We start from the raw sequence: 23,193 nt of genomic DNA, 5'->3' as shown, positions 1-23,193 counted from the left end.
GAATCTTCCAACTTCCGTTTCACGCGACGCTCGCGAAGCTACCGCACGACAAGCGGCGAGAGGAAGAAAGGTACGCGGGAACCACCGTCGCCGGTTAAAGGACGAGCACGGTGAACTTACCGAACTTATTCGGAATAACATCAGGGTCGGTTTCCACTGTCTGCGGCGGGTTCTGCATCGGGTACTGTTGCGGCGGCAGCTCGCTGAGTTCCGCCGGTTTTTCGTGCCTCGGTTTCGACACCCTGTCGCGGCGGACGCGCACGACGACCACAAGGATGATCAGCACCAGGGTGACCATCGCGCCGACCACCACGCCGATCAGCGGCGACAGCACCAGCCCCGCGTCTTGCCCTTAAACAAACCGAGAAACTTAGTTCAACGGCGAGAAGATGCTCGCGACGCCGGAACGACCTTCCCGTAATTAACGAATTCCGCTCGGGCGCGCAGTTTCAGCCGGCGCTCGACGGAATTTACGAGTAACTGGGGATTGACAAATGAACAACGGCAATTTATTTAAAATTATCACCGGCGATAATTAAACGGTGCACGAGACGCGGCCGTATTAATCGCGCGATCGGCTCGCGCGGATAAATCGTAATATGCCTGTGCATTATTAAACAGGTGACTGTGGGACGGTCCAAATGGCGCGATAATAATCATTATGAACAGGCCGACAAGCTTTTCCAGGGACGGTCCGCACCGCGCCGCACCGCGCCGCGCCGCGCCGGCTGGCTCGCTCGCGTGCCGCTGCGTAACGAGCCGCGAGCGGTAAATCCCCGGCGAGCAATTAGCCAGATTTTCTTGCTGTCCGCGATTTCTTGTCCCGCGCTTTCGCGGCTTCTTGCCTCGACGCGGAACCGCTCGCTCGACTGGAAACGCCGGAACGTTTAGGCGGTTTGCGAATTGACACGTCGATCGTTGAGCGAAGCCTGCGCATTCTGCGTGTCGCTGATTCGTTTATAGCGGAGATTAATGGAACGAACGATTTACATCGTTCGTAGATCTATTAGGCATACATTTCGTTAAACCTTTCTATTACGAATTACGAGATTATTAACTTCTCGGTACTATTTCCATTCGAAGGCCGTACCACTCGAAGAACCGGACGATCGAAACTGCCTCGTATCGAATCTTTTTCATAATTGTAACAAGATTGTAATATAGAAAATTCTAAGAAGGTATTTCCATGAGGAAACGCTACAGCGAAATTCGCTGTCGGATCGTTCCACCGTTGAATATTGATGTATCCACCGAATTCGTACATAAAAACTCGGCCTGCTTTTGTTTCCGACTCGACGCCGCCCTCATCGCGACGCAGGAAGGCGGTCGCAAACGATCCAGTTTTTCCTTTCCCCTCGCATACGAATCGCAAATCCGTCGAAACGGTTGTCCTTTGACCCGACAAGGGCTCGTTATCATCGCGACGAGGGAGTCGGTATAAACGGCGCGCGGAAAATGCCGGAAAACACTCGGCGCCCGGCTATAATCGGGTTTCGGGAATGTTCTCGAGTTCCCCCTTCAGCTTCCGACTAATTTGAAGTAACGCGAGAAAGCGGGCGGGCGTACACGCGTCCCTATTCTTGTTTCGCGTCGAGTCGAGTGTTCCTCCACCCTTCGCGTACGCGACAACCGGCCTCCCCCGTTTCCTCCCTCTTTCGGGCTCTTGCCTCGTTCGTTCCCATCCCTTCCCGGCACGGGTGCGTATTAAATACCGCGTGTACACATCACGCGGTCCGGCCTTTTTCCCCGCTTTGTCGCATTCAGACCGAACCAGACCGGAATCCGTCGCAAAGCCGGCGCGCGAAGGAACGCAAATTAGAACGAAGGATTAACCACGGCGCGCGACGCGGCGCCGAGACAACGACTGCTTTACAACTCCACCGCGGTGGTTATTTACCGGCACTCCCATTTTTTTCCCTCTCGGCGCGTCGCGACGCGGTGCAAACCGCGCGACGATTCGAGGCGAAAACGAGGAAGTCCGCTCTCTCTTGTATTGACGGTGATATAAATTCGCCGGCATGCCTGTAAACAGCGTTTGGGGAAACTGTGCCGGTTAAAACTCCGGGCGGCTGTAAAACGGAATACATCCTCGTTTGCTCGATGTTAGTTCAACCCTTCCGATCAGCGTGCGCGTTTAATTTCTATGAACTTTCGCTGCGAAGAACCGTGTAATACGCACGGGAGGTTTAAAGATTCGAGGTGAAGACAATCGCGCGTCGATCTCTCTCGTTCGAGTAATTTGATCGTTCGCTCGGAACTGTCGCTTTCAGATACCGAGTCGCTCCGAGTCGCTGTTACGAGCTGATTTAAAATACGCAGCTGCTCTATATTCCGAGCGTACTCGAAAGCGAAGGAAACGCGGCGGACGTTAATGGCGTGCTATAACACGGAGAAATGCCGAATTGACGCACCGTGACAAACGGTCTACGCTCGCGTGATTTCCACCTCGCCGTTACCGGAGCCCGGATCCGATCTCTGTTTACCGGAAATTAGAAAGAAGAAAGCGGCCGAAAATACCGCCGCGGAGGAACTGGAGCGTAGACCGCGCCGGAACGCCGGGAAGTTATTTCGAAGTTGCGAAATAACAGCGGCGGCACGATACTTGATCGCGATTTATTCAAGATTCGGGTTAATTCTTGGCTCGGCCCGGTCCGACTCGCTTCCGCCTGGTTCCGGCAGTTTCAGTCGATAGCGAGGCGTGGGATCGGACCCGCTGCTTCCGCCGGATAATTAACAAAACTGTTTTCTTGCAGTGCGAGCTGGCCAGCTGCGCGCCACTCGCACGGCAATTTAAGTGGGACAGGCCGTATTAGCTCGGCGTTGCCCGCATTCTCGCGTCGCTCGTTTGACAAATTAATATATTAGCGGAATGCCCCGAATGGAACCCGGTAGAATAACGAATGTCTAGTGTTGATTTTGGCTCGTTAACCTCCCCGAAACGACGGTTTCTGAATGGAAAACCCGCCTCAAAGAAACCCGAATGACACGTCAAACTTTCAGACACCGGGACAAAAGGGAGCGCGGCAGCTTTTTATTGTTCAAACTTTTTCATCGCCGGCCTCGATTGTACGCCTGTCCGATCTCAAAGGGTCCGTTTATTGTCCGAATAATTACAATTTTTCATTGCACTTTTCATTCGACAAACCGTCATTCTCAAAGCTCAACTATCTCTGCAATCGAAATACTCCACTGAAAATACTCAAGATTCCTCGACAACGTGCAAACAGAACCTTCAAAAAACCTCTCAAGAAATCACTCGTTAACAAACCTCTCTCATTCTAATATCTCCTATATAATCTCTTTACTCCAAACCGACTATTGAATATCTGCACATTTCCCCGCAGCACAGAGTTGCTCCCCGATTACAGAGGGTTAATTCTCCCCAGCCACGAACTCGAAGGGTCGCGCTCGAACAAGCTCTATCGGAACGCTAGAAAGAACGAGCTGGTCGTAATCGCGAAACGCGAGCCACCTCGTTCCGGTTCTTCCCCGAGAAGACGAAAGTCCGTACAGGAATTTCGCGTGCGTGCGGATGGGATTGGCCGAGAGGCCAGCCTGAAATTGAGCCCGGCGGAGATCGGCTGTCGGCGAGGGCGCTCGCGCGCGTGCGACTGTCGTCCCTTGTACGTGTCGCGCATAATGCGACGTGTATTTATACATGCATGTAAATAGATTGCGGTCAGGCGGCTGTGTTCGCGTACTTATACGCGGCTAGGTATTTCGCCGGGACGCGTAATGCCCATAAAACCCACGGTTTAATCAGCCACCCTAGGCACTCGGCCGCCTCCGCGCCCCCGGTTCGCCAGCCCCTTCTCTCGTTTGCGCGCCGCTACGGCTCCGTCGTTCCGTTCCGCGTCTGGCCGTAATCCGAGGAGAACGTTCGGTGCCACGCGTGCCGTTACGCGCGCGGCGCGCGCTCCGAGGCTTGTTCGAGGGAACCGGGAACACGATCGGTAATTATACGGAAGACGGTGCCGCCACTCACCGGGTTCGGGGAGATTGAAATATGTTCGCAGCACGATCCCGGGCAACTCGCGTTTCTACATGTCGGCTCGGCTCGGCTCCCAGAGATGTGTGCGAAACGTATTTTTGTGCGCGGGATTATTAACTCTCCGGGCGCACGATTTTAAAGAGGGGAACTGCACAAGCCGCACAGAATTCAGTGCGCCGCGCAATTTGCCAAGCCGCATCACAAGTCCCGACAACTTACTAATGCGTTTCGAGTTGTAGGAATTGTTGTTTTCATTTATTTAAGCGTTCGCCGATAGTTCGCAGCGTTGCCGGCTGTATGGGGAACTTTAAAATGTTGAACTGCACGACATGAAAAGCATGCACGAGAAGCGAGTAGTTTGTAAGCTTTTAACTCGCGAAGCCCCGAGGAGTTAACAGAGGGCGATACGTTGGAGATCGAGTTTGGGATAAGTTAATTTGTAAAGGGTCGCGCCGCGAGTTATCGGAAACTTCGGTCGCCGGAATGCCGGATTGATGGTCGCTGTCCGTACGTATATCGATATTCCAGCTGCGAGCAACCTATATCTGTCGAGAGTTGTTTAGAATCGTGGCAACGTCAGGCTCATCGGAATCGCCGAGGAATCCGTAATCTACGCGATCGCTGGAATCTCCCCGAGAAACCGGAAATAAAGGAGAAGCAGAGGGACGAGATAAAAGGGCGAAAGGAACGGGAACAGCTCCGCGAGGGATCCCATGTTTTATCGGGCCGGTGTGTTGCTATCGGCCTAGACGCCCTCCGCGAGGATCCAGGAATGGATCGCGCCGGGGGATCTAGCGGGCGCCGGGAAGCGTCTCCCGGAATATATGAGGCACGCCCCGTGAGTGACAGGAAAGTCCTCGAGATGGGCGTAAAAGTTCTCGTAAAAGCGGCGAGTCGCAGCGCGCGAGTCAAGACGGCTTCAGCCGGGAAGCCAGATGGATAGATAGATTTATTGGAGCGGGTAACGTCCCGCGGGGTCGCGGGATGATAATATTTTCGGCGGAGAGACAGCGCCGCGCCGGGCCAATAAGAAACGCGATAAATTCGCCCGGCCGCGATATCGCCGATACAAACGATCGCGATGATGGCGCCGCCGCGATAATTCTTCGATTAATTACCGCGATTCACTCCGGCGCGCGGCCGCGGCCGTATATTCTTCGGGAGCGGCGACGGTTTCTCGTTAAAGTTGCGCCCGGGAGGCTCTTCCGCGCTGGAACAACGGGGAAATATATTCGACGAGACGCGTTTCATGACGCCGCGCGCCCGGCATTCACCTAAATCAGCCGGATAGCTCCTCGCGCTCCCATTCGCCCGCCGCGCCGCCTCCCTCGCCTCGAGCAGCTTTCCAACGCGATTCTTTCGTTCGATGCTCGATCCTTCAATCCTATTAGGTGCTGGTGCTCTTCGAGGTGAACGCACTCGATGCTGTTGGTTATCAGTCCTGCGAGTTTCTCTCTCTCTCTGCTTGTTTAGTCTGACGGGAGTGTTACGCGCGAAAAATGACTGTGGGACACTCACCGTCGCTGTCGCGCGAGAAACAAAAGGAGATTGGCCGCTCGGTAGATGCTCCTTTCCCCTATAAATATGCCGAGCTTTGTTCCTTCGGCGCCAGTTAATAACATCGGCTCGCGTGGTCAACCACCCAGTCTCGACAACAAACGTAGAAACAAACGTGGACAAGCATCCAAAATCAACCTCTGTGTCGATGAAATCGTTAAAATCACCGTATTACTTCAACATTGTAGTTTTAAGAGCGAAATTATATTTCTTTCGGTGAAACCAGTTCAACAACCTTATTACCCTATCACTGCCCTAACCCTACATTACCCTATTCACGATTCGTTTCGTTTGAATTGTCGAGGAGAAGCTAAGTATACTAAGCTACAGGCTCGACAACGTCGAACCATAGAGGACAAGAATAAACGTAACTCGACCGCTCAGAGCTAGTTACAAGCTGTTTTTCGACAGGCTTATTTACCGAAGGCTTGTTCGGTAACACCGCCGGCGATAATCATAATAATCAATTACCGGTTCCCGAGAGATCGGTGAGAGTTACTCGAAGAGAGGAGGCGGGTTTCAGATCGTATACTCTCCTAAGCCCGGACAATGTCTCGTAAAAGTTGCAATGGAAGTTTAATCGAGTTCCACGCGAAGAAACGTCTGGCGCCGGGGTACTAAAGATAAACCGGTCCTTATACCGTCGATCCTCGAGGATGGTCTAACGGGATTCCCTGGCTGGAGAAATCGCGTATCCCCGCCGGGATCCAAACTCGAAGTTCATCGAAGTTTAGATCGCTAATCGGTCTTAACGCGGCCGGTCACGAAGTACCAGCGCGCGCTCTCCCGGTTCGCTCGACGGCGAAAAAACATCTCGGCCACGGGCGCAGGATCCCGGGAGCTCCGGCAGGAAACCCCTTTCCGCGGAACCAATCGCGGCGCAATAAGAATCGCCGGCTTCTTCCTCACGGAAACCCGGGATTTCCCCGTGTGACAGTCGTCGAAAAGATCTTTCGATCTCTCGGTTTCCCCGGGGCCGAGCCTTTGGCAAACGTCCCCTAATCCCCGGTCATCCGGCAAACGCTGGAATTTACCGTGGGGAACGCCGCCGCGAAACGGGAAAGTCGGGACCTCCGAGGCACGAGGAAGGAGCAAGCGTTCTCGTCGCCTCGCCTCGCCTCGCCTCGCGTCGCTCGGGGTCTGGTATATATCCGGCCCCCGGCTAAGACGGAGATTCGGTGTCACGTGGTCGGCTAAGTCACCAAAAAGCCCGGCTTAGCCGAAGCCAGATCTAACTTCGGCTCACCTGGATTAATTCGAACGTAAGGCTAACCCCGAATCGATGTTACCCCCTGTCCATCCCACGGGCTAAGACGACTTACGTTCCGGCAGCCGTTTTCAATTAATGAAACGCTCACGCGAGAAGGTCTCTTTTCCAGGTCCCGTGATCGATCGATCTCGCCGCGGATTAGGCGGACTCGTTGGCCCCGACGTTTCTACGGAATTACTTCTCCGAGACCTCTCCCTGGACCGGCGATATTAAAAGGACTCCGAGAGTTGGGCTCGGCCCAGGCCGCGCCGGTGTTATTATCATTATCGCTGTTAGTACGTCGCGTTTATTACGGAGTAATTGGACGTAATGTTTCTAAGTACGCGAAGTCGGGGGGAACTGGCGAGAGCTGGCTGCGAGCTGCGTTCGGCGCGATTGTTTCTATACTTCTTAGATAATACTGGGACGAACCAGTTGACGGGTAAGATGATTCTAGTGCATCGTTCTCGCGGGAATTGTTTTCAGTTGCACGCGGCGTACGGAGGGGAAATCTATTTCGCAAGTGTTTCATTTGTGAACACGCTTCGAGATCGTACGATTTTTGTATATCTCAAAGGACGCATCATTCTAATTTCTATAAAATATCCGGAACGAGTCGCCTTAATTTCCCGTTGCTCCCAGCGCGAACAAAGGGAACGCCGAAAACTCGTGCAATCGCGTGAACTCGAGGCAAGAATCCTCACCGAGGATCCGACGCGAGTGGTGCCCGGAACTCGCCGACAATGGTCGACTCGGCGAGCGGTCGACGGATCCCAATGTAAATCGTAGGATTCGGTTTCGCGCGCGCTCGATCGCGTGCACGCGCGCACAATGGAGCGGTACGTCGATGATCGAGTGGTGTACGTTTCGCCTCAAAGGTTGATCCGTTTTACGAGCCAGACGATTCTCCGGATGCTAATGCGGAACGGTCAAGTGGCGACGTCGATGACGGTTTGGTATCCTCTTAATTGCAATCAGCCGGAACAGTCTCGAGAGTTCGTCGCTGATTGCCGGTTCTATACCTCAGCCCGGCCCCTCTCTTCCTCCTTCGCGGGGCTGCGTTCCCGGTTCCCGGTGTGTACACACGGGAGTTCGTACGCTCATGTGCAACAATAGAAAGCCGTGTGTACGTAGGTGAAATCGAGGAGCAATTACCGGCGCAATCTCGCGACCCGAAGAGGATTGGCCCGCAGATCGGGTACCGTGGCGAGAGCGAGAGGCGGCGGGGAGGGCGAAGGAGGGACCCCGGAACGAAACGACGGGGAAGCCAACGGCGATATAGTCGCGGATCTTGAGAATCTCGTCCATAATAAACGCTTATCGAGGGGATTGGCCGATCGTCGCAGCCTCGGAAGGCTTAACGCGCCGGGTACCCTAATCTCAATTATCGTGCGATCCGCCAGAAATTCTGTCGGTGTCGATGGAACCCTTTATCTAACGCAACCGGCGCGCGCGCGCGCTCGCCCCTCGCCGACTTCCTCCGCGATTACGCTTTAATTCGGATACCCGCGGGCAATCGGTTCCACCGGAATTATTCGCCGCGCCGGGTAGACGTCGTTGCGACGACTACCGCCGGATATTCGAATTATGCCTCCGCCCGGCCCAGCCGCTTCTGCCGAGCCATCGAATCAACCGGAACGCGCCCCGACCGCTCGCGTCTGGAGCAGGTGCTCCGAAATCGAATCGAGTCGAAGCGATTTTCGTGGACAGCGGAACCTCCCGTGTGTGCGCTCAACCTCCTTCCGCGGGAACAACGCGTGCAACCAGGAAATCCCGCGATCCCGCTCTAATCTGGCTCGAAGTCGATGCAGCTGACGTGCGCATCAACCTCAGACGCGATATCGCCTCGTCAGGGATTGCCGGGAACTGTGTCGAACCGGCGAATCGATTCCGCCGGAATTCCTCTTTCGCGAGCCGAACTGCCGCGGGACGAAGCCGAGCCCGGAATGGAATTAGAACGAAACGGAGAGCTGCGTCGGTTTACTGCTCGGGGATCCGGGCTAAGAAAATAAACTAGCGATATGAATACTGAGTAACGGGGCGGAGTGCTGCGCGAGGCGATCATTCCCGCGGGAATCTTGAGCGTTCCGTTGCTTATTCCTCCGCGCCGGGGACGATTGCCAAGGTTTCGCGATCATTTTCTTTCGAGGACTTTGTCGCGCTTGCCACTTGGCCGCGCTATTAGCTCGTTGCCTTCGAGCCTTTCGTTGGGAAAACTGGAATTATACGCGAGCCGAGAAGAAAGATCGAGGATAATCAATGTTCAGTCTTCTGAGATTATTGTACAACATATTCAGGACTTTGCGACCTAGAACTGACGAAGAAACGATTGAATCCTTTAACTAAAAGGAATACATCCCATTGAAAGTGACGAAAGTCAGGAAACATCAAAAGATCGACTTAACCGCATCAGCTCCCGAGCGATTCGCGTAGGAAGTAAAGGAAAACCGTACTCCCCGTGGACGTCGCGCGAACAAAGCCGAATGCCCAAAGGAAGCTCGACGAGTAAGTGGGAACGGACCCGAGCAACAAGGGCAGAAGGAGGCCGTCTTTCCGCAATATCGAACACAATATCGTCCGTTCCGGTGACTAGACGGGCGAGCCCGAGGCGCGAAGCGTTCCATACGCGGCAACATTTAAACAAACGGGCCCGGCGTGTGTAACCGTCCGTACGGCGGAGCGGTATTACAGTGGCGCACGGAAAGATTTCGCGCTCAAAGGCGGAGAGGTCGGCCGGGTCCTGTAATCACGGCCAACCGTTTTCGCTTAATTCCGGACAGTATTTAGAGACGGGCTTAGAGGAACTCGAGAATGGGTCGTTATGATACTTCCGGCAACGGTGCCGGTTAGGAGCCGGCGTAACCGGTGACCGGCGCTGCCGGCCGGACCGTTTGAGGGATCCTCCGGCGGGTACGCCCGTTGAATTGCCGGATAACTGGCGCGCTCGCTCGCTCGCAGTATAATCTAGCCCCGGAATATATTACGCGTCACAGAGAATATTTCTTAAGGTATTAACCGGCGAGTCGCGCGCGGCGATAATAATCGTTTCACATCCGACGGGACCTCTGCCCCTGTCGCTTTAATGGAATTTAAAGCAGCTTCGCGGCCGTCTTCCGCGGCGGAACGATTGCCCCGAAAGGATTCATCGCGCCGATCGATCCTGCGACAATACGGCCCCCGGCCGTGGCTCCTGTTTCAGAACGGCGCCGCCCGGGTGTCTCAATGAAAACGGAGGATAAATCCGGATCAACGCGCGGCCCCGGCGAGCTCGCCAATCAAGACAACGTTCCCGTACGAAGAAATTACCGGGAGATTACAGAGCGGCGCGCGATCAAATTGCGCCGGCCCCGAATACCCGCACACCGGATTTCCCCGCAACTGCGCTTTCTCCATCGAACTTTCTGCAGACACGTTTGTTTCCTGCGATTCGCCGCGATCAATTATCCTCCTGAATAGCTTTTCCGTGAAATATTCAAACGACGCGCCGGAGTCTCGAACAGCGGGGAAGAAGCGCGTCGGCCTCTCGCGATTCGAACGTTTGAATTATTTATTCCGGGTTTTCAGTTTGATATTTCGAGGCTAGAAATCGTTACATTCGAAGATTCCTCGAACGGTTTAATCTCTTCGATACGGCAGAACTTCGTGCGTTTCCAAGGAAGCGCATGGAAATTATCGAAACACTGAATTCAACTAAGGCGAACCAATGTAAAATAATCACATATATGTAATATCCGACTAACGGAGGATGTGATTATCGAATTAGAATTCATTAACGTCTGATCTGAGCGAGCTTCGCTGCGATTATTCTCAATAGCATCTCTGAGGCTCCGGCATGCGTCAGTAGTGACCATGCGTCGAAAGCCGAGCGAATTCGTAGGTACCATAGGTTGTGAGTTTGAGTATGTCACGTTGCAAGTGAAATAGTCCCTTTGACCTTCCCTTTTGAACCAGTCGGCTCAACTAACGAGGGATCTCCAGAATATCTTGCTTAGTCGGATGCATCGATGTTTCAGAAGCTCTGCGATTCATCGTCCCAAGATCAAAAGCCTCGACAAAAAAGCAGAAAGAGACGTTCCATCGATACAATTGCACGAATCATCTGAACGAACTGAACGAATTGAATATTCCGCGCGAAATCGCGCGACACCGCCACGACGCTCGATCGGGTCTATATCACAGATCATACCTAATTGTATTACTAATTATTAAAGTAAATCGTTAAAGTAAAATTACGTGTATCGTATCTGTAGGAGAAAGAGAATTTTATTTGAAACAGTATAATTAACGCACACACTATTTCTATACTCGGATGCTCTCGTCTCACTCGCACACTTTCTAGAACATTCTTTCATCACCATGCATTAACTTCACATATATTTGGAATATTCTAGATTCTTAAAAAAAAGAACATTATTAACGTATGGAGAAAATCAATATAATCCGGAATATTCCAATGCTTTGAACATTCATTCGAAACGCACGAATGCTCACACACACGGTCGCGTCATTCATCTATTGCACGCACATTCATCACTCAAATACATCCATTCCACATTCATTCAGAAAAATTATTTAAGTAGAAAATTATTTAAATTAGAGAACAGCATTGCCCGTACAGAACTCCGGCGTACAGAGGAACAGCGCCGCGCAAAATTCAGCCGTGCCTAAGAGGTCGATCGGAGTGACGTACGGCGCCGGGCGACGAATTACACCGGGCCGTCGTCCGGCGCTTCGATTACGGTAACGACACGCGTAAACACGCGAAACGGCACGCGCGAACGAACTGCCCTCCGTCGGTCCTCCGCTAACCGCGACACGGGGACGCGCTTGTTCGACACGCGCGTTCCGGTCCCGCGAGTCGGGATCGCGGAATTCGATTCCGCCGGCGCGTTTATCGGCCGAACGAGACGGCCCCTCCTGCCGGCAATTTCGCATAGTTCGTCGACCCGTGTCTCGTATAATTTTATACGTGTTTTCCATCGTTCCGCGGTCGACCATCGATCGAATTCTCCAGAGGATCTACGCGGCCAGGGGAAATTGGCTTACGCTGCGCGCTAATTATTAGGGGACCCGAACATTCTGCTTGATACAGTCCGTTCACCGGCTAGGCTGAGAAACGCCGGTCTAATTGGTCGGCTTCCATTTTCTCCCGTCTCATTTTCGATGGTAATTCGTCGGTCGACACGGCACTCGTTAGACTCGCCGATGAACAATTCACTCGGTTGCCGACTGTCGCGGGGAATATCCTCTGTAAATTGCGATTCACGGGATATTCACTCGCGCTGGTGGAATGTCATCCATCTTTAAACGCCCGTTTCCCGGATACACCTCTGCTATTTACTCTATCAGCCGGCAAAAAGAAGGAAGGAGAGAAGCAACCGATGCTCCGTCGGCCAGCGAAATAAGTCGACGAGGGGCCAGGGATGGGGGAGAAAAGAAACGCGGGCCACGTGGCGAAGGTTCGCCGAGAACGGAGGCGGAACGAAAGGGAGACGAGCGGGAACGGCGGATCGGGGATCGCGATGTCGGGCGGAGGCAGAGAAAAATGACGACGGGGGGTAAACAGAGCTAAGTGAAGTTAACGACGGAGCAAGAAGAGCGGCAAAAATGACCCGGGGAAAATTACCGCACGCGAAACGGCTTAATGTCCAAAAAGACGAGCGCCAGAGCGAAAAAGAGCAAGCCGAACGAGGGGGGAAGGGCCGCGCGGATCCCGCGGGCGGCCGGGGGGTAAGTCGGAGGGTAGGCGCTGCCGCTTAATGACCACCCTGTACATTCGTATCTTTCGCGGACGTGTTCCTCTCTTTTCCTTGTCCCTTTTCCCCCGCTGCTCCCATCGCCCCTGATACTCGACCCTCTTTCTTCCGCCCCTCCCGTTTCCCTCTTTCGCCCCGTCCTCCGACATTCGTGCGGTTCCGGCGGCGGGTGCCGTTGGGACCATTATCTGTAATTGCTTTCCTTAATTCGATGCTCGTTCCGCTGCGTGGCGAATGGAAAAAAATTCCTCCGACGCAACGCCGGGGAAAGGGGTTAACTAGCGGCCTTGGGCAAAAAAGGAGCACGAGCGGCGCTCCAGTCCCGTGGGGTCGGCCCGCGGATCGGATAAAATTCCTGCCCGCGGAACCGCGTCCATCGGCGTCCGCGATCGTTCATCCCTCAAAACGGTCGGCCCAACGAAATATTCGCGCCGGAAGACTCGAGATCGCCGCCGCCGGATAGGGGAAAGGAGACGTATTTAAATGCTGCGAGTTTCCAGCTAATGTCCTAATTACGCGCTAATCGACTTTCGGCCCGTTCATTAGGGGGCCGGTCGTTTCGCCGATCGACTCCCAACTAGGGGAGTTTTAATGGTAAGTAGCCGTGACTCTGCCCCTCTCGGCGCAACGACGAATCGAAAGATAATCAAATGCGGTCTGTGGGATGGATAGGTGGATGGCGAATGCGAGAGGGAGGAAGAGACCGAGACAGAGAGAGGGGGAGAGAGAGGGACAGCTGAGGGGTGGGGGTAAGTAATGGTCGTTTGTTCTTGAACGTCGAGAAGTTGATGTACGAGGAGTCGTGGCGGCTGGGAGCTCGCGCGAGGCGAGGCTAGGCGAAGCCAGGCGAGGCTAGACGAAGCCAGGCGAACCTAGGCGAACCTAGGCTCGAGGCGAGGCCGGTGTACGCGCGCGTTCCACGCTCGCTCGCAACCCCCGCTCGCAAATTGATAGACGCCGCCACGACCGTAAATCACTTTACTGACAATTGATTTGGTGCCCTCCGTTTTACCTCGTTGTAAACTCCACGCCAGCCTGATATTTACGATCGCGCGTGTACACACGACGTCACCTAGTGACACACTACCCGTTACCAACGACAAATCGTTTACATTTTTACACTGTGCCGTTTGCCACTTTTCTACGCTGCACGGCCCCCCCGGCGTTCTCTCGGTTCGTTAGCTTCCTTCTCCATAAATCCCGTATTATGCTCCTACGGTGTTCTTCGCAGGTCCCTCCGGTGATGGATTCGGATCGGAACGAGTACGGATGTGCCGCGGACGGAAGTTTCGTTTTGCAGTCGATGTATGCAGCTTGTTACAACTGCAGAGTGTTTATCACGGCACTCCGCGTCCCCTGGACGTTCAACCTCGAGCTTGCGTCTGACGTGCATGGATACGTGCCACCCCGCAGAGTGTAATGTAGTTTTTATTCTAGTCCGAAGAATCGGAACGCGGAGAAGCAAATGGTACTTCGAACGGTTGCAGTTGGAATTCTCAGTCGATCCGCGTCTTATAATTTAGCGACACTACTCTCGTTAGATACCGTATACCCGAGGCATCTACGTTTAGAGTACTCAATCCCTCTACGGACGTTCCAACTATAGACGATCTTCCAACGCCTATCAACCAGCGCGTACTGCAGACGAGCTATAAATAATGGAATGATCATTAACCATCGATCAGGCAGTCACCGACCCATGAGTCCGATCCTATTCGATTACTCCTTTCGATCGGCGAGTGTCTCAAAGGCTACGACTCGCCGATCCCGGGGTCCCCTAAAATTTCCACGGACCCGGCCGCGACAATGTCGGTACACCGTTCATTGCACCGGTGTTCCTCGAGTACAGGGCAGCCGCGCGACCTAAGTAGCGTGACGTACACAGACTCGTAATGGGCGTGGTGCATTCGTCTCGGTGTGTTGTCTCGGGGGTGGCGATCCGTCTTGCTTACCAGCCCCGTCGCTGACACCACCCACCCGGGAGGAACAGCCACCATCCGCTTCGAGAGCCGGGAACTGGGAACCCGCAGGAAACCCGGCTACGACCTTGCCGGCCGCACCGCCGCCGGCTCTATCCCCGAACCTTTGTTAATCTCTCGGCAATCGGTGCCGGTCACTGTATCGATCAACGGTCAGCCTAACGCGGACGGTCCCGTTTCTCCTTGAACGCGTTTCTCGTTCGATTAAACTCACGCGTGACACGTGATTTTTCATTCTGTCGCTTAGCCTCCCGCCCCGGCCGCTCGCCGACGCGTCCCCCGCCGTCGCGGGTTTTTTCAGCTGGAATCCGCCCCGCGGGGAACGATCCCTCTCCTATCGGTGTCTCGAGAACACGGAGGACCGTGCGAACGGGGACTACTGGAGGGGCGGGTTGTAAGCGATTACCGTGCTCTATGCGCGACCTGTCGAACCAGTATACCACGCTGCCTCGAGGAACGCGTTGCTTGTTGGTCGGCGTTCAACGATTGTTCTTTGCAAATCGCCACCGGCGACGGTGAATCATTCGATCGTTCTGTAATAGTCGTACCCATCGTATCCGTTAATCAGATGATATTCGTCGTTCCTATTATTTCTATAATCATCGTAATTTACTCTAACACCCGGGATCCCCGTGACTCCGACAGTTTCCACGATTCCTACAGCGATCCGGCTATCGTTAATCTTCGTATCTCGTAAGCCGCGAATCGTATAATTTTTACGATCCTCGTAATTCCTATAATCTCGCAACTCCTATAATATTCGCCGTTTCTATTATTTCCACGATGTTCGTGATTACCGCGACACCTACGGTCCCCCTAACCTCCGCAATTTCCGCGCGTCCTGCAGCGACGATTCAGCAATCGGCAATCTCCATATCTTACGTCCGCGCGTCGGCTTATCGGTCAACAGATGCGCAAGACAAGCCGGACTAGTTGCCGCGTGACAAATGGATCGAACACGACTGCGCGGGAGCAATTACCCGGGATAATAAAAGGCCTCTCCGGGAAAAATGGCTCGCCGGGGAGAATCAACCTGAATGAACGACTCACCGGTGCGTTTCTCGGCGTCCCGATAGGTGACCTCGCTGAGGACGACCCGTTCGCTCCGTCCCTTGGCGTTGACCGCGTAAACGGCTACGTGCACGCCCGCTTCCACGGACGCTTCGAGCCCGGCCAGGGAGAAGCTCGGCTCGTCCGCGTTCGACACGTTGTAGAGGGGCTGGCTGTTCGACAGCGAGTCCACGTCGCCGTGGTACACCTCGAGGATGAATTTCTGGGGGAGACCTCCGTCGTAGCCCGGGGAGCATTTCACCTCGACGCTGCTGTAGGTCTGGTTCTCGAGCGTGCAGTTACGTACCGGCCGCGGTGTTCCTGAAACGAGGAAACGTCGGCCACGGTTAAATGGCGGCGGAGCTTCGCTCGATGTTGAAAATTTCACAAGCCTCTCTGTCGCTCCGCTTATTTTTCTTGGCGGGTCGCCTCGTTAGCCGTCGAGAGATTAAATAGGGACCGTCTCCAGCCCGCCAGTTATGGAATATTAAAAACGTGTTACGATTAACGGGCTCTTTCCCGGAGAACCGCTTTACAAATTGATATCGAAGGAATAGCTCGCGAACGCGTCAGTCGAACTGTTCTACGAATTCTCCAGAGTTTCAGTTTACGGTACTGATTGCATTTATTTACTGTTGTAAAATATGTGTGGGATGAATGGTTCGTTGTGCGGGCGACCTGAATTTTGACTATAGACGAACGATGCGAGTAAGAAGGGCGCAAGGGTAAGAAAGAGCGAATAGGGGTGTGCATTAAAAGCGAGTGGGAATGCGTGCGCGACACACGGTTGGTGAGCTTCTATCGAGACGAACTTGAAAAATAAATTATTATTGACAAAATAAATCATTATACTGTCTCGTAGACTATAACGAAATGTAATTTATTCAACGTATCGTGAAAAGTAGTCTACATTCTAAGGTTTATCTGTCAAGATGTCATTACATCTACTTAGATTACACGGAACCGATTGCTCGACGTCGCTCCCTCTAAGGTCAAAACACTGCCGAACGAGGTGAACGGCGGCGCACTCGTGGAAATCGGCCGCGGCGGTTCCGAGGGCTCGCGTCCCCGCCGGAAAAAGTTGACGTTCCGGAAGTTGCCGAATATTAAAACGACTCGGCGCGTGAAATTGCTTCGTAAAGGATTTCAGTCTTGGCTGGCTCTTTAGAACGTTACGATTGTGAACGGGCGCGGAGAGGCCGGCCGACCAGCTCTCGCTCGCAATATTCCACGGTTACTTTGTGCGAATCCCAACGCTCCGGGCGAGCTTTACGAGCTCCTCCCCGCGTAACACGAGCAAAAGAGCCGCGGCGCGTCTCGCCCGTAACGCTCGACGCGCAAACGATTATCATTCTAGCGTGCGCAGGCCGCCGGACGGAGCCGAGCCGGCGAATCGAATCACCGCGGAATATTATTTCCTCCGTTCCTCGTCTTAACTCGCGGAAAGCCGCGACGCGGCCGGAACCGGAGCCATAAAGGCCACCGAGCATTATGATACGTGTCGCTGACACGAGCCTCGACACCTAACTTCCTCGACATCTTTCGGTTCGCGACCTACGCGAGAATCAGAAGACTCCATGTCCAGAAACTGCGTCATTAACGGAATCGAAATCGACGAAGGTTCAACTGAATCTGGCGTCGATGCATGTTACACAGTTGAACATTTTATTAGTCCTTAACACGTGGAATGCCACGGAATGGCGTTACTGTAATTCACTCAATGAAACGACAATTATATGAAAACATTTCTATGTTGTATACGATGCTACATAATACAGCGACATTCAGCTAGATGAACGTGGAATAATAATGCAATTCAATCGAATGATTTAATACCATATTTTTCCATTCTGTGTATTTTCCTCTGCGAAATCGTGCGGCGTTCAACGTGTTAACGAGCTAAACTAACGAACTAAGGCAAAATAGAGAATTGCAGTTTTGATGCTGCCATGGCCTGGAGTGTTACATTCGTTTCTGGCTTTCGGGTGAGAGCCGTGTCCACTAGGAATTTCTTCCCAACGATTCGCCAGCATTGCAGCTTCATCAGGAGGCTAAGGCACACTGATACCGACGTGCCAAGGAAGAGTCTCTAAATACGTACCCTGTTCATGTTCCGGATCAATGGTCACCAGTTATTTTAATCGGTCAGCTGAACAATTCAAAAACGGGAGGAGGGAGCGCCAATTGGGATTCAGTTGATATCCTGTGTCCCTGTTGATGTCAGGGTGCTTCAGGATTTCAATAGATTCCCTATACTTGCGTGGGAAGTAGTCCTTGCAAGATCTTCGTCTCTTCGAACTTGATCGTTAACCGATGTTCCGTCAGAACAAATTCCTAGCGGCTCTCACCCGAAAGCCAGAGATGAATGTAAAATGAACTACACGTGTATTCGAAGATCACGACGTATCTCGTCAAACGCGGCGAACAGGTTAAGCTGGATGTCCATTCGAAAACCGTCGCGAATCGCCCTCAAGATCATTCGCGGATGTACATCGAGTCGAGAGCTTCCATCCCGGAGCACCGTGAAGCTCACGATCGCTCCCAGTGTACCAGCGGATCGCGGTAAACGCTCCCGAGAGGATCTCGCGACAGTCTCGCCCCTGTCCGTCGCTCGCGAATTCGAAACGCGTCCGCGCCATAGAAACCCTGCCGGTCGTTCGCGATATCCTCCGCGATCGTCGTTATCGCGGGACGGTCCTCGTTTGTCGGCCTTTGTCCGGTAATATTTTCCGGATACTTTGTAACCCTCGAAGGCTCGCGCGCTCCACAGGTTGGCCTCGCTAGAGGAACACGAGGGTGAGGGAGCAACGGAAGGAAAGAGGGAAAGAGGAAGCGAGAGTGTGTGTGTGAGAGACAGAGAGAGGAGACAGGCTCTCTGGAAATCAAGCTCCGCCTGGGCCCCCGGTGAAAAATGTTTGCGCGTCTACGAGTGGCAAGGATTTAGTGTACCGGGATAGTAATGGTCACAGAGATGTGTCCCGCTGTTTTTCTCCGTTCCGTTCTCGCTCCGTCCGCGTCCGTTCCATCGCGTTCCATTTCGTCCCGTCTGCGTCGCGCTCCCTTTCTCCGGTCTCCGGCTGCGCTGATGCAGTTTGCGTCCTATACGAAATTCTTTTTCCCTTCCGGCAGTCAAAGCGCACCGTTGTAGCCGTGATTCGACGCGGCGCGCCGGTCCTACGCGCCTCCCGACTACATCGCTACGGTATTTTTCTTCCCGTTCCCACTTTTTTTCTTCCCTCGTCCGACTCCGCCGCCGCCGTCGCCTCCCCCCTCCTTCCCCCTCCCCTCGCTCGCTCGCGCGTTCGAAATAAAATTTCCTTTGCCTTAAACAGACAGCGAAGCTATCCCGCGACTCTCCCGGAGCGGCGAGGAGAAAATAAATATTGTTCGCCTTTCCCGTCGGCGAGGAAAGCGAATCCTTCGCCTTTATTCCACGCCGCGCGTCCGCTCTCTCCTCTGTGCTCGCCTCCTTCGCCTGCGAATCTACTTATGCATCGCCTTTTGCCGGGGCAACCTCTCGGAGGAGGTGCGCGCGTTAATCGCGAGCTACGAACGCCCGCTGCATCCCCCTGGCTTCGAACCTTTTGATTGTTTTAAAAGGTCTATTGAACTTTCACGGGGTTCCGTTCGAAGCACCAGGAAAATTAGACGCTGCTATTCGGGGGGGAATGTTTGACGTACCGGGAATGATTTCCGATTTTCACTGAGCTACTGTTCAGCGACTGTTCCGAGGGCCATAGAAGAGAAAGGGACTCATGGAGACCGGGCCCAAGGGTTGCTGGACTTTTCTGACGGATGCGTAAGCGAGGATGAGTGCGTGCCGGTGAGAGTGGGCTGTGTTTGAGAATTTGTTGGAAGTGTGAGTAAGAAGAATGCTTGTGGGGGAGAGAATGGTTTTTAACCCTTAGCACTCCAGATGGTTTCGTAATCTATCAGCAACTGCAACTAATTTTCGTAGTATCTCTAGCGAAAATGAAACATGCGGTGACATTCCTTCAATCTTTTGTTTTCCTTCGAAGTACAAAATTTGGATGTATGGAAAGTCTAATAATTTTAGGGTAGTTTCTTTAAGATTCATTAACATATTTAATATTATAACTGGTGTAATATTGGAGCCTACAGAGTTCAAAGGGTTAAGTGCGGATGGCGAGAGATTTTGAGACTGCGAGCTGTATCGTTCCTATTTATTTGAATTTTATTCAATTATCTACGTTTGTTGAAAATAAAACATATTCAAACACCATTGATACCGCAGTACGTATAAAGTTAATACAGCGTACATAGGAGTAGGTTCAAGCCAAATATGTGTACATGTTTGCCAGTCATAGTTCCGATATTTCATCGGATATTGAAAGTAGCGAAGTGCATTATAACGCGCGGCCGATGCGAAGGGGTGAAAGAAGCGTTGATTCGGTAAACAATTTCCGAATGACCGAAAGCCAGCGTCAGAGTTGCTTCGCGCGTACCCTTCACTGAATCAACCGAAGTACCGATTAGTTATCCAACAGTTTCATCCCCTTCCCGCTCTCTCCACTCGGCCACTAATTTATTTTCATCCGTGTGTAGAACGCACGGTGGTCCGCGTCTGCGCGGCTCGCGCCGCCCCGCTTCTCCCCGGTTTCGTCCGATTGAAAATTCTATTCCGGATAAACTAGCCTCCTTCCCTCCAACTTGTTCCGCGGAACCGGTTGTTTCGCGAACATTTCGTTTTCACGGTTCAAAGGCACGTCCAACCGTCCGCCGTGCGTTCCTTAATTAACATCGGCTGTAACGATGTTTCCGCGTCCGCGATTCTTCCATTTAATTTCGATATATCGCGCTCGGCGTTCTCCAAAATCTCCCGGGGAGAATCGACTTTTTCGACTCCGCGGGATGAAAGGGTTGGAAACGGGGGGTAGGCGACAGAGAGAAACGGGACGGAGCGGGCGGACGGACGAACAATGCCCGAGCCACCGGTAAATAACCGGCTTAACTTTCTTTGGGCCGCGTTTTGCCGCGATGCGATCCGACTACGAGCACGCTTTCCACGGCGACGCGGCGTCCAATACCAATAACGACAGATTCGAAAATAATTTTGTCCCGTCGAGAGTCGGTTCACGGGTCACCGCGGACGAAAGGGGCGCGCCGAAGGTTCGCTTACGACGACGTCGACCATCGAGGAACGACCGACGGAATATTCCTCGATTTTACGCGAACCGTCGATTCTCGAAACCTCGCGCTCGCGCCGCTCGCAACTTTCGCGGGAATTTTATTCAGAAGAAAAAGGAAACAGACGGGAGCGGGGTAAATAAATTGGCGAACGACGCTTCGTACCGCTTCCTCGCGGGTCACCTGCGAATCGTTTCTCTATTTTTTAAATGAAAATACTCGAGCACCGTTCGACAATTTTTCCGTTCCCTTCCTCGGAAATAAAATTCCGAAAATTCCTGATACAATTTCAGCAATTTCTGCTATTTTCTCTTTTATTAAAATACAATTCCCGGTATTTCAGCGGAACGAAACAATGAGGCGACGTATATCGACTTGTAACCTGAATCTAGTAAGTAGTAAACAGCGGTACAAAGGGAAAGAGAATTTAGAAAAGAACGAACTGCAGTTTGAACGTCAACTTGGAATCGATAATACGAGGATGTAACGAGAAGTAAAGTACCGCGCGGCGAGCGCCTGCAGCGGGCACTGAGCTTAGAAGAAATTAGATTTAAAAATAGACTGGAATCGACTCCGGGAAACCGGACGGGAAATAAGCGAGGGGGGCGGGGAGCGGAATAAGGTTCTTTCGTTCGGAGGTTCGTTTTCGAGAAAATCGTATTTGAAAATTCGCCAAGTTCGCGTGCCGTTGCGCGGGAACCGGCTGACGCCTGTCCGTTTCACGACCGACCGTTTCCACTTGTAGTGATTACTGATGCACTTGTTCCGCCGGCGAATCTTCAAACTCCATTTTCTGGAGAACGAGGATTTAAGCGCGCGAATTTTATCATCCTCCGTTTCGACTTATTTAAGCACCCGGAATAATTTCCCGGCGGCCGTCACGCGGTGGTTCCGAGAAAAATCGATGTCGCGGGCTCGCGCGGCGCACCGGCGTGATATATAAACTGTATATAATGAATTTCATCGCATAATAAACTAACAATGAAATTATTGCGCCGACGGACGGCAACAAACATTCCCCTGTTGGTTTCACAAGGAAATACAAGCGAAGTGTTCGTTCAGCGGGGGAAAAAAACGAGTGCCGAACGGAGAACGGACACATGATTACGGATTCATAAAATTCCGTTTTCCCCAAATAAATTTAAATCAATGTGAAATATGTGTTGCGAACGAAATGTTTCGTTGGGCAGCATCTGTAACATTCATTTCGAAGATCGCGCGATGTTTTTTCTGTCCTCGTCGGCGGGCGGACGAAAAAGGCAAAAAAGGACAATGCATCGGCGCGCCCGGTAGCGGAAAATAATTTTCGCCGGTGTGCTCGCGCGTTAACGCGTTCGTCCATGGGAAATGGGTTAATGGACACGCGAAAAATATTAATATCGCCACTGGAAAGCATCCAAACTCCGGCTAATGGATCAGCGTAGATAAGATTAGCCGGGACGCGTCCCCGCGGCCAATTTGTCGTTCATTAATACGCTGTTCGCCATACTGGTAGCCATTCGGTGACCACCGAATTGCTCGAAAACAATTGCGACGAGACGACTGATGTTGAATGATCGCGTTTCGTTGCGCAACAGATTCAACGATAATTTTCCTTCAAATCTGCGATATGAAATACTAGTAATCTAATATTATTTCTCCTTGTTCTCAAAGAATAAGTGACGTATAGAGTGAATCTGTGATTTTTCGACTACCCTTTTGTGAAGTTCTAAGTCTATTCAAATGAAGCTCAGACAGTAATTACTAATACTATTTATCCTTGTTATTTATTATAGAGCAAGTGATATATACGGTAGATCTGTGATGATCGCGCTACAAATTTCTAAAGTCCCAAGTCTATTCAAGTTAAACCTATAATTCAATTACCAGCTTCCCAATAATTACACGATAACAATTCATTCGAAAACATCAGTATCGGCTGATTTTAATCGGTAGCCGAACTCTCTGGGAAAACTCGCAAGTAACATCGAACGCGTGAACGTATCATTCAATCGAAGGTCGGAAAAGCACCGGAAAACGCTGGAAATCGCGGGACGAGAGGAATAAACGTGACGCGTAGGCTGCCGCGAGCCACAAAGGAGGGAAACGCGCGTCGAAGCGGCCGCGTAGGTGCACACAACACCGCCGCGACGTGTATTCGTCAACGTCAATACGCTTTCGGCGGGTCGCCGCGTCAACGTCATTGTCGATCATAGCGCATGGCGGTGAAAAAAGGAAGCGGTCGGTCCGCGTGTCCCGTAAAATCCGCTCGGGGATTAATGTCGGTTTACCGCGCGATGATTGGTCGCGCGGCATTGTGCGCGGCCGCGATAATTCCCGCATATCTGTCAGGATTTTGACCGTTCGTTTCGTGCGCTCGGACGAAAAAACCAGAGAGAGAGAGAGAGAGAGAGAGAGAGAGAGGTAAAGGGTCCTTCGGATAATTGGTCGGTGCTTGAGGAACAATGCGAGCTGGCCGCGTTT

The 23,193-nt window shown here is 52.5% G+C and overlaps 1 protein-coding gene across 1 annotated transcript in view; it reads right to left on the bottom strand.

Moving 5' to 3' along the window:
- The window catches only part of LOC116433075 (kin of IRRE-like protein 1), a 319,687-nt gene that overhangs the window by 7,175 nt on the left and 289,319 nt on the right, over positions 1-23,193 (bottom strand). Inside the window, exons 12-13 of the mRNA XM_076369792.1 lie at positions 15,583-15,903; positions 121-351 (exon numbers count right to left, since the gene is read on the bottom strand). Coding sequence (XP_076225907.1) covers positions 121-351; positions 15,583-15,903 — 552 coding nt within the window. The remainder of the gene's footprint in view (positions 1-120; positions 352-15,582; positions 15,904-23,193) is intronic.

Source organism: Nomia melanderi, chromosome 8 (genome assembly GCF_051020985.1).
Source record: "Nomia melanderi isolate GNS246 chromosome 8, iyNomMela1, whole genome shotgun sequence".
Lineage (NCBI taxonomy): Eukaryota > Metazoa > Arthropoda > Insecta > Hymenoptera > Halictidae > Nomia > Nomia melanderi.
Note: the sequence above shows the minus strand (reverse complement) of the source record. Positions and strands in the feature narration are given on the sequence as shown.